At 46.9% G+C, this 12,419-nt stretch overlaps 1 protein-coding gene across 3 annotated transcripts in view; it reads left to right on the forward strand.

The window, feature by feature from the left end:
* Nucleotides 1-12,419, forward strand: part of RBBP6 (RB binding protein 6, ubiquitin ligase) — a 726,265-nt gene that overhangs the window by 302,893 nt on the left and 410,953 nt on the right. For all 3 annotated transcript variants that reach the window (XM_069647373.1, XM_069647374.1, XM_069647376.1), the window contains one exon: nucleotides 2,717-3,069. In XM_069647373.1, the coding sequence (XP_069503474.1) occupies nucleotides 2,717-3,069 (353 nt within the window). The remainder of the gene's footprint in view (nucleotides 1-2,716; nucleotides 3,070-12,419) is intronic.

A 12,419-nucleotide genomic window follows, 5' to 3' on the forward strand; every position in this document is an offset into this window, starting at 1 on the left:
ATTGAACGCTACTGATGTTCGCAATCGGGGAAAAATCATTGTAGTTAGTTGTAAAACCACTTCCACCAGCCATTTCGAGAGGAAAGGGTAGTATTTGACTGCTACATGCGTTTCTAGACATAGGCGATACTAGATAACCCATCCAGCACTCTCTTGTAAGATAGGGTGTGCTGGGTCTAGGAATTTAAAGCGACTAAAGTCAACTTAACTTTCTCTGGGAAAGTCGTTTATCCCATAGAAGCTATTAAAACCTTGGGACAGCCTGATGGGCTTTCCTGTGCCACTGCACTGTGGGTGTAAAACTCCATAATCAAAGAACACAAGAGTAAAACACACATCAAAATACATGAGGGAGTGGGGAAAAAAGGCTCACTCTCTCTCCAGGTATAAAACAATTAAGTCCTCAAAATCCAGCAAAGTTTCTGAGGGTCTCTAAGGTGAAGGGAATAGCACATTTTCTCCCTAACATTTGCGATGGATGAGTTGGCTTTGTTAATTCTGGCATTGTACGTGGAGCTTTTGGTCTCAAGTATAGCTAGTTTGTAGACTTTCGCTGACGTAGTGATTCGTACTTTGCTAGTGGCCATCGGGTAATTTCTCAATGCATTCTCTGTGGCCCATTTGTTTATGCGAGTGCTTTGAGGGCAGGGGTAAACCATGTGTTATGGTGGGCTGGGGGTTTGGCTTTGTTTCTCCGTGGGTGCAACCATTACGAGGGCCCACAGTAGGGACTGGTTGTGGGTATCGCCCCACTCTAATGGGTTGCCGGAAGTGTCTGTGTGGTGGGTGAGATTTTTCAGCAAGGGTAGTATGCGTGCTGGAGTTATGTTCTGTGAATTTCTCAGAAGAGTGGCAAGAAAAGGTGATTACGTGTTTGACAGCTGATTGTCGATGGGGATATGAAAGAAGATATGTTCTGAACAGGGACAAGGCACGTTGGAGGTGATCACAATTTTAGAATTGAGATCGACCAGCCAATCTAGAGTGCAGCCTTTGTCATGGGTAGTGCTTGAAATGCATAGAGTAAAGGCCAAGGCTTCAATGGCGTTTACTAGGGCAATAGCGCTAAGGTCAGAACTATCATAACCTAAGTTTATATCTCCCATGAGGGCCTCCCTTTATAAGGGCTTGGCATCCGCAGAAAGGTGGTGTGTGTTGTCCTCTTCGAAAGAGTGTATGGCACGGGGTCTATACATTAGGTGCAGTTTCATGGTGGCAGTGTGCGATAGTGATAATTTCGTAGTCAGGACTTCACAAGATAGGAGGACTAGGCTATTGGTTTCTCTAATTTCTGGCGATACTGGCCACCCTCCCACCCCCTCTTGCGTCCGGTCTGTCTTTGCCAGTGATAATGTAGTTATTTGGGACAGCGAGGGAAAGAGCAGGGCCTGAAAAGGGATGTAGCCAAGTTTCCATTATGGCTAGCAGATCAAGGCAATTTAATTTCATTAAATCACTGATGTCTAGCGCATTAGCATTCAGAGACCTGGTGTTGATTAGTGCTCCTTTGATATTTGTATTTGCTACATGGCTGGCTGATGACTACTAGGTGTTAGGTGTGGATCGGCTGGAAGTATAGGAGAAGCTAACATTAAAATTGGGGTCAGAGACTTAAGGTCAGTGTTAGGCAATGTGGCAGCGAGGTGGCTGTGCGATGATTTGTAATCTGGGGCCCTCACCAATGTGTGAGGCTGGGTGCTGGTGGAGGCAACGCATGGTATAATGATGCCCTGGTGTTATCAGGAGCGGTCTCGTGAGGCGATATGGGGAGAGGTTTAGCAGATGCTACTTCCTGTGATGCAGCCAAGGAAGGTAGATCAGGTTGAGTTTCCCACGGCAGCTGTGAGTTAAGCGGCAGTAGGATTACTGGGGCAGTGGTACTCTGCCTGAGCAATAAGGAGCACGTTTTGACCACAGGGCTGGTCGCTAGTATGGCTGCTGCCAGTGCTAAGGCCATATCACAAGAAGGATGCAGTGGGATGTGCCACTGTAGATGAAGGGCAGGTAATCTAAGGCGAGCAGTTACAGAAGCCACCATACCTTGTGCATTAGCAACGAGGTTACAGGCAAGGTGCATGGGTGAATGGCCAACATCTGCTCCAGCGAGTGGATGTTTTAAACCATATGAATGAGACGCTTTGTAGGGTTGTGATGAGGAGGTGCATGTTTAAAGACCCTTATTTTGCCTGAATAGAGGTAGGGGTTTACTGGTAAGCTTTGGGAAGCCGACTGTGTACAATGAGAGGCAATGGCGCCTCACCTGGCCATGGCAGGGTCTGGTAGACCGGCATGTGTTGACTGCATATAAGGCATGGTAAGCCACTTGATTGTGGTTCAGGTCAGGAAGAGTATTCACATTTATGAAAATCTAATCTATCACCTACCCCTAAGAGACTTAGGATATCGTATGGGCACAATGATTTAGAGGATTAATCGGTAACAGTCTGGTAGAATGGGCCAGAGAAAAACAAAACCTATCAGGGTCTTGCACAAGAGGTGTAGGTTATAACTTTAAGTCTCGCTTGAACTATTCTAAGTCCAATCACTGGGAGCAAGAACATGTAAAGCGTGTGAATGTATGAAAAAGCATTGTCTCAGGCAACTCACTGCTATTGCACATGTGCCCTGTTCTGTTAATTTTCATATTCAAACCTATCTTCTGGGATTCTAAGGTGATTGTGAGAATGTAATCCGTTTTCTACATTTATTTCTCTAGGCAGTAAACAACTTCAAAAATGAAACTGGATACTCAAAAAGACTACGCAAGCAGCAGGCACCGCCCCCAAAACAGCCTACACGACTATTACCACAGCGTAATGTAGCACCAGTATTAAGACCAACAGCATCCCGGCAGCAAGACCCTCTTATGGCTCCCATCATATCCACTACACTGCAAGTTACTGATCCTGTGCTCTCATCAGTTCGCACGCCATCGCCTTCCATCAAAGTAGAGCCAACTGACCCTTCTCAGCCCATCATACCTTCCTTGGATGCTACTACACCATTATTAGTAACTACACCAGTGTCTGTGGGATCTGTTCATGTGGTGAAACCTGATCCAGTATTTCAGTAAGTGATCTTGAACATCTGCATCATGACACAGATGCTGCTAAGCATTTGTCCTAAAAACAGTAGCTTTGCAAGTAACTTTTTCACAAGTCAAAACAACTATTTTAATGCTTTATTTGCATGTCTTTTTCTTTAATTTGGCACAGTTTTACATGTAAATGAAATGCTTTTCTGCTTTTGCTACACACGTTTGTCAAACAAAAGCATTTAGCCTTTTACATTTGCTTTCTTTTCCTCCATTTATTCCAGAAAATGTGTATGCTTCAAAACATGCCAGTGTTACTTACTATAGCCTATAATAGGGATCTTGAACCTAGCAATGCAAATTGTTTTTTGCACCCTGATCTGGTTTTGCATCACATGCGCTGTGGTTGCCACCTTCTAGTGGTTAGTCTGAAATATTAGTTTGCCAAATCTTAAAATTGGGTGTTGTGATGGGCCTATAAAAACTAAATGCCAGCATGACATGTACGCTCCTCCCATCTTGGTCCCATGAGTAGATGGCATCATTGGGTTTTGACTTTCTGCCATTGCGTTCGGTTATCGAAAGTAAAGGAGCAACATTTAAGAATGGAGTGGACTTTATATTTTGATACAGCTACTGGTGAGAGATTTCAGCAACTGCACATATATTGGAGGTGTTTGGTAATGGTATCCACAAACCAGACATTAGGGGATGCTTGTATATATGAGAATGCTTACTATTTTTAACAAGATTTTTCCACAACCCTCTTTTGAGGGGCCTAATGCAATCCTGCATCACAGTTTTCTCCTGTGCAAGGCTGCACACGTGATTGACTCAGCTACACCTGGCCTCTCATTGGTCACAACACACAGCCCTAGACAGAACTGATCCCGGTTTTGACTTCTATGCGCCTGGACTGTCATTGGTGAATGGATGAGGGACCCTACTGGCGAGAGTGCCCTGCTATCCCTTGCCTCCTTCCTGGACCCTCGCCACAGACTCATCCATTGTGGAGTAGACCTGCACTGATGAGGTACACCACTTCTTGCAGGCAGAATAACTCCTTGATATAAACTTCCTGGAACTGAAGGCCATCTTCTTGGCTTTGATGGATGTCCTCCCTTCAATCCTGGGTTATTGTCTATTGGTTTAGAAATGAACTATGGAATGTTCCATCTGAACTGTGGGGGGCACGATTGCTATCAATGTCTCTTGGTCTTGGACATTTGGGGCTGCTGTCTGCACCACTCCTCTTGCCAGTTGCCTTCTACTTGGCTGGCGATAACATGAGTGCAGATGCCCTGAGCAGACAATTGCACATCCTTTCAGGGTGATAACTGCATGGCGATGTACTTGGCTGAATTTTTCATTTCTTGAGCATACCAGTTTTTTCGATCTGTTTGCAATGCAACACAACAGGTAATGCCGTCGTCATGCTCCTGGAGTGTAAGGATCCGCAGGGGATACCTTTCTCCTTCCTTTGGATGGCCAGGCGCTAATTTGTTCCCGTCCCTACCCCGCATAACAAGTGTATTGTGAAAAAGGAAGTGCTTTATCTACTGTCACCTCTTTTTTTAACCTCTAAAGTTAATTAATTTTCAGGACCTGAGGTGCGAATCCCTTTGATCTCCAAACTAACCGGACCTTCTTTATTAGGATGTGAGGCTTCTGCATCTCTGCCAACAATTGCTTTCCTTAGCAGCCTGTTCCCACAGGACCTAGTTTATAGTAATTTGTGGTTCTCGAAAAGAACATAGAATTCATCTGCATGGGGATGATGGGGTCAATCAGTTCTCAGTACTGTAGAAAAGGATGTTGGTGAATACTGGGCATACCATTGGTGTATTGAGAACGACAAACACTTGAGGTGTGCTTGCATGCCATACCACCAAAGAAATCTTTCTTTTATCAAACCTCTTTTTAAACTCTGACTTCCCTCCCCGACGAGCAAGACCGACCAAGCCACTGCCTCACCTGATAAGTAGGATAGCACAAAAGCAACCTTGGCGGCATCCAGGGGGAAAACCATAGGTCTACAAAGAAAGTGCAACTCGCACTGAGTCATAAAGGTTTGATACTTTTTGGGATACCCACCAAAGTGATCTAGGGAAGCCAACGGCACAGACATCTGGTCGACTCGCTGACCACTTACTGCCCCATTGCCCGTCTCCAGATTATCAGCCAAGACTCCCCTAACCAAGACTGGAGGTTTCTCATGGTCACTAGACTTCGGAGGATTGAGGTTTAGAGGTCTTCTGCATGTAGGGTACCTTATTATTCAACTCTTCTACCCTCTTATTCAAATTAATATGGTCTTTGTGAACTGCCCTTTGTTCTTCCCTTAACTCTCTAATCATTTCGGCCAGATAATCTATTGTGATCTCTGAGGGGTCCATGGCATCTTTGGCCGAATTAATAACGTGGCCTTTTATTATGTTAGGTCCTGAATGCCTTGATGCGCAAGAGCTGCTGACCACACAGTCCCACAAGGGCATCTCATAACCAGCTGAAATTAATACTATAAATTAACTCGTAACACCACAGGGGAAAGGGTAATTAGATAAAATAAACAGATTCCGGTCTTCAGGTAGTGTGGAGATCTGTACTTCGAAGGGATTGTGTCCTCCGACGTATTCCTCATCTTAGATATCTCCTTCCAGCTCTGCTGGCCTCGGAAAAATTTTTCTCTAGAGGGCGCTGCGCGTCGACGTCCTCTGAGTCGATGTCCCTCGACAGCCGCCGTATCGACGTCATCCTGCGCGCAGCGTCCGTTGCTCAGTTCCGTTTTTCCACGCTTACTCAGTGCCTCGGAATACCGTTGCTCAGTTCTTAGTCAGATTAATCCTATTTACCTCGAGTCATTCGATCCATACTCGATGGCTTCCTCGTCGGAACCGACAACTCCTCGATCCGGCTTCAAGAAATGTCGAAATCGTGGGAAAAAGATGTTGTTGACTGACCCTCACAGAGTTTTTCTGTGGTGTTTGGGAGCTGAACACCATTGTTCGGAATGCGAGGACTTGTATGTCCATGACAGCTAAGGCCCTGAAGGAGCGTAGGGGGAAGCTGGAGAAAGGTAAGACTTTTAAAGCTTCGTCTTCGTCGACGAAGTCGAGACATTCGTCTCCTTGTCACCCTTCTCGCTCCAGGTCTCGGAGTGGGTCTCATCACTCCTCGAGATCGAAGCACTCGAAGAGGAGACGTCGAAGATCCCCTTCTCCGTCTTCCTCTTCCTCTGTTTCGCCAAAAAGAATCCCTTGCCCCACGAAACATAGTTCCCGGGCTGAATGGGAGGAATTCCGCAAAAATATGATGAGCGTCTTCGAGAAAGTGGCCTCGACCCCCTCGAAGACTGCCGAGAGCGATGCTTTGGTCGAAAGAACCGAAGGTCAAAAACGCTGCGAGTCGCAGTACCCGGCGAAGGAAACCTCTCGAGCGCGTCTCGAACCCTCGAGTAGGACTATGACCTCCACACCTTCCTCGAAGGTTCCGTCGACGCCGTCGTCGAGGGTTCCGTCGAGGTCGATGTCTTCGACGCCGTTGTCTAAGGGACCTTTGACACACGGGTCTGTCGACTCGACGCCAGCGTCGACACCGGCGTCGACGCCAAGAAAAGTCACGGTTACGACACACCCAGTGACTATCCCCAGGTCCTCGATGGCTTCGAGATTGTCGAGTAGAATTCCAATTCTGTTGAGGTCTTCGAGGCCTCCGCCTTTGTTTTCGACGCCACGCTCGAAGCCTTCGGCGTCGACATCGACATTTTCGAGGCCGATAATGACAAGTTCGGCACCCTCTGCCTTGGAAATGGGATTTACTCCCTTTATGAGTTCAGAACAATTGAGAACTATGTCCTCAATTTTGGAAGAATTGTCTGAACAGGAAGACACATTTGAGTTGCAGGGACCTGTAACCCCAATTAGAGAGGAATTTTCCTCTGAAGAGCGCAGGTTAAAGGATCTTCATGATTCCTTACATGAGGCAAGTGGGTTAGACACTTCCCCTGAGGTGGAGTTTGCTAAGCCAGACCCGGGGAGCATGCTGAAACCCCCTATAGAGCCTTATTGGCCAGGATCACAGAGTTCATGGGGTGGTCTGCACCTTCACAATCTTTCCAACAAGATGACCTCACCGATATTCTTGGCAAAGGGCCACAGGAGGATCCTGTGGTGCCTTTTCATAAAGCTCTTCAGAGAAGGATCATGACAAACTGGGAAACCCCAGATGTAGTACCAGCAGTAAATAAAAAACTGTCTACAAAGTACAGGGTATCTTCTACAGACCCAGTTTTTGTCTAAACACCCATCCCCAGAAAGTCTGGTGGTACAGGCAGCATCCTCTACCGATGTCAAGACGGCTTATCCTACCGTCCCACAGGACAGGGACGATAAAAAATATGATGCTATGGCAAAGAAAGTCTTTTCAGCATGTAGCATGGCGTTAAAATCTGTTAATGCTACTTGCACCCTTGCTAGGTTCAGCCATACACTTTGGGAGTGTGCTTCTACAGCGGCTGACTGCATCCCGGAGGGAGAAGAAAGGGATGCGTTCCTGAATATTATACAGGACGGTAAAGACGCTATGTGCGAATCCCTCCAGACGGTTATTGATTCGGCTGACAGTATCAGCAGAGCAATGGCGGCACGTACATCAACCAGGAGATTCGCTTGGTTGAGAAAGTCTGGTTTTGCCCCAGATGTGCAAGCCAGGCTCTTGAACATGCCATTCGATGGCTCTTCTTTGTTCGGGAAAAAGGCGGATGACAGTTTAGAGAAACTGCAAACTTCAAAAGCAGCAGCAAAATCCCTAGGAGCTGCAATCCGTCAGACTCCTTTTCGTCCCATAGGAACCTCTGCGAGGGGCAAGTCCTTTCGCTTCTACTCCGCATTCGGAAGAGGTAGAGGACGACAGGCTCAAAGGGGACAAAGAACTACCCGAGGTGGACGGGGTAGATATTCAAAAGCCGCAGCAACAGCAGGTACCGCTTTACCATCGGCATCTGCATCAGCCGCCCCAAAACCACTCTGAGGACTTCCCTCACAGGACACCTGTAGGAGGCAGGTTGACTCAACATCTGGCGGTATGGCAGGCTATCACGTCAGATGCTTGGGCATTGGAAACAGTTGCCCAAGGTTACTGCCTGCCTTTCCTACGTATACCTCAGAGTCATCCACCGGGGATCAGCTCTCAGAAAGCTCCAGATCCGCTCCTCTTGCAGGAAATTTGGGACCTGCTAGAGAAAGGTGCCATAGAACCGGTACCTGTAGCGGAGAGGAACAAGGGCTGGTACTCCCCTTACTTTCTCATTCCAAAGAAAGACGGAGGACTGAGACCCATCTTGGGCTTGCGAGAATTGAACAAATTCCTCAGAAAAGACAAATTCAAGATGGTCACTCTTTCTCAGATCCTCCAGGCCCTTCAGTTCCAGGACTGGTTGGTATCTCTGGACCTTCAGGACGCTTATTTCCATGTGCCTATCCATCTCAAACACAGGAAATACCTGAGGTTCGCAATTGGCAACTCTCACTATCAATTTCGAGTGCTGCCATTTGGGCTGACCTCCGCCCCGAGGGTCTTCACCAAGTTAATGTCGGTAGTGGCTGCAAGTCTAAGGAGGGAAGGGATTCACGTCTACCCCTACCTGGACGATTGGTTGATCAGGGCTGTTTCTCCGGAACAAGCTCAGATCCAGCTAAATCATGTGTGCCACTTCCTTCACAGACTGGGCTTCTCCCTCAATTTAAAGAAGTCACAAATGATACCATCGCAGAGACTCCAGTTCATAGGAGCGATCCTGGACACTTCCCTGGGAAAAGCCTCGCCACCAGAGGTGAGGGCTCAAGATATTCTACAGATGGTTACTGTCAAGTACTGTCAGGTTGGAGTGACATATTCTTTACATACAGTATTATATACTCACTTACATTGGGTCAGGGGAGACACATATTTAGTTTAGAAAGGTTTTAGGAAGTTAATATGGGTTATATTTTTATACAGCCAAATTTTGCCCTTAACCTTCATTGCAGTCTATGGAGAATGCCCCAAGCCAAGATGGAGGTTCTCAGTCAAAATTCTGATTGGCTGGAGATTGTTTATAGGGAGGACAATGAACATTCTAAACTGCCTTTCATCGTCCTAGCCCAGCTGAGAGGTCGTATGCCTAGTTGCTCCTGCTTAACTTTGTCAAGGGTGACAAGTTTCTAGCGGTAGAGCGGAAGATCTGAAAAGGAAACAGGAGTCATGTTTGGAGTTTGTTGGAGACACAGGACAGGAGTCAGAAACTTCTGAGGAAAGAGGTTTTCCAGTCTTTTACAAGATAAGTGACTTTCCAGATTTGTTGAACGTGTAAAAAGGTTATATTTATCTATGAGACTGAAATCAAATCTGTATCAAAAAGATTGAAGCGCATACGTTAGTTTTTATCGCTACAAGTTAAATCAAACTAGCGCGAGAGTTTTTTGTCCGTTATTTTTTACCCGCGCGTGTGTCTCTGCGTGTGAGAGTAAAGCGCGAGCGTGTACTTTGGACTCGCGGATATTGTTCGTTTACGCAATGGGTTTTTTCCGCGAGATAATATAAGCGCGTGTGAATGTTGCGCGTGTACTTTATCAATTCGTAAGTTGGACATTAGCGCGAGCGCGTTTACCTGCGAATTGAGTTGCCAGCGCGAGTGCGTGTTTTCCGCGACTAGGATAAAAGCGCGTGTCATTTTTATCGCATCTTGGACATCAGCGCGAGTGCGATTTACCCGCGATTTGAGGCGTCAGCGCGTGTGCGAGTTTCCCGCGACTTGGAGGAAAGCGCGTGTAATTTTTATGCGTCTTGGACATTAGCGCGAGTGCGTTTACCCGCGAATTGAGGCGTCAGCGCGTGTGCGTGTTTCCCGCGACTTGGAGGATAGCGCGTGTAATTTTTATCGCGTCTTGGACTATAGCGCAAGAGCGTTTTTACGCGTGTGCGTTTTTCCCGCGATTTCTGGCTTTCCACGTGAAGATTTCAGCACAAGTTTAATTCGTCTTGAGAAAAAGACTTTCCACAAAAGAAAATATTAAAAGCCAATACCAGAACTAAAAAGAACTTCATTAATCTTACTTGAAGACCTAGTTCAAGAATCTTGATTTGAGCAGACTAACTACAACTACAAAGTTAATTTACACTCATGGACCTAAGGAAAAGGCTGAGTTTTCTATAAGATTCTGGTCCTCAAGTAAGGAAGTCTTGTCTGCTTTTCACTTCTCTGGGCATTCTGTAGAGAAGAACCAGGTATGGTTTTTAAACTATTTTGATTATGGATTTAGAGTTTAAGGTTAGTATAGTGATAAATGAGTAATGAGGAATTTTGCATGTTTGTGTTTTTAACTACAGGTGAAGAACCAGCGAGTTGATAGCTTCCAGCCTGGTGTTTGTTTCTTTGTCCCTTCCCCCTTTCCCCTGAAAGTGAGGTAAACTGAGCGGTTATATTATGTCAGCTCAGAGTGCCACATTTTGGGTGGATTGTCGGGGGTTCAGCAGCTTCTGCAGACACCAGGTTCTCAGCCTGACAGTTACCAAGTTCCAACATGCCCAACGCCTCCCAGCCTTCGACTTTTTGAGGTTGCTAGGCCTCATGGCATCCTGCATTTTCCTAGTGCCAGAGGCTCGCCTGAGAATGAGATCCCTCCAGTGGGCACTGAGGACTCAGTGGTCACAATTCTCAGGGAGAATGACAGATCTTCTTCAGGTTCCTGGCAGGGTGGCTCGAGACCTTCAGTGGTGGGCCTGTCAGGAGAACATTCTGAAAGGAGAACAGTTTTGGCAACCCTGGCCGGAGATAACAGTAGTCACGGATGCCTCACTCACGGGGTGGGGAGCCCACGCCAACGACTTGACCATCAGCGGTCGTTGGTCTCCATCGGAGTCCAGACTACATATCAACCTGTTAGAGCTGAGAGCCATCAGACTTGCGCTGAAGGCGTTCCTGCCAGCTGTACAAGGGAAGAACGTCCTGATAATGACGGACAACACGGTGGCCATGCATTACCTCAACAAAAGAGGAGGCGTAGGATCACTACCCCTGTGCAGAGAGGCGATGCAGCTCTGGTTTTGGGCAATCCAAGAAGGAATCTCTCTATCGGCAGTTCACCTAGCCGGAGAGAAGAACTTGACAGCGGACTCTCTGAGCAGGCAGAACACAGTCTCGCACGAGTGGGAGCTAGCTCAGGAAGCCCTTCAAGAGATCTTCGCCCTTTGGGGAACCCCTCAGGTAGATCTGTTCGCCACCAGCCTAAACAGGAAATGTGACCTGTTCTGCTCAAGGGAATTTCCCCCGAGAGGAGCTCTGGGAGACGCGTTCATAGTGGACTGGGAGTTTCCGCTTCTGTACGCGTTCCCACCGGTCCCTGTCATTCCTCAAATGATCAGGAGGTTGAGAAGATTCCGGAGAACCATGATCCTAATTGCCCCGGATTGGGCCAGGAGAATGTGGTACCCGGACCTTCTAGACTTGTCCATCTGCCCTCCAATTCGACTTCCACTTAGAGAGAACCTACTCTCACAGAAGGGAGGTCAGGTTCTCCATCCACACATCAAAACCCTCAACCTTCACGCTTGGCTTCTGAAAGGCTGAGGTACAAGGATTGGGACCTCCCTGATGATGTTATGGAGGTGTTGCTTTCGGCAAGGAGGCCAGCAACTAAGTCTTTATACCGCTGCCGTTGGAACAGATTTTGCAGCTGGTGTAGAGAACAGAATATCGACCCTTTTTCATGTGGTACACCAATGGTTTTGTCCTTCCTACTACATTTGGCAAATTTAGGCCTTCAAGTTGGCACCATTAAGGGCTATCCCGCAGCGCTATCCATCTTTAAGCGTACTGCGGAAGAACCATCCTATTTCAAATTACCCTTGGTAATACAGTTTCTAAAGGGGTTAACCAATGTTTATCCCCCAAGACCATTCCAAATCCCCCTATGGGATTAAACTTAGTACTAACTTTCCTGATGGGTACACCTTTCGAACCTCTCCATTCTTGTTCGTTAAGATTCCTTACCCTTAAAACTGTTTTATTAATAGCACTTACATCTGCTAGAAGGGTGAGCGAATTACAAGCTCTTTCTTGTAAGCCCCCTCACACAATATTTCACAAAGACAAAGTTGTCCTGCAAGTGAAGCCTAATTTCCTCCCAAAGGTGGTTTCTGAATTCCATATCACTCAGAAGATTACCCTACCATCTTTCTATCCTCCTCCTCACCCGGGGAAAGAGGAAGAGAGGTTACACAGGCTAGACCCTAGGAGGGCTTTAAGTTTTTACATCAGTAGACTAGCCAGGATAAGACAGGCAGACCAGCTGTTTGTAGGTTACGCAGGTCACAAGCTGGGGTTACCAATAACTAAGCAGACCATTTC

The sequence above is a fragment of the Ambystoma mexicanum genome, chromosome 2q (assembly GCF_040938575.1).
Source record: "Ambystoma mexicanum isolate Mex_15411 chromosome 2q, UKY_AmexF1_1, whole genome shotgun sequence".
Classification (NCBI taxonomy): domain Eukaryota; kingdom Metazoa; phylum Chordata; class Amphibia; order Caudata; family Ambystomatidae; genus Ambystoma; species Ambystoma mexicanum.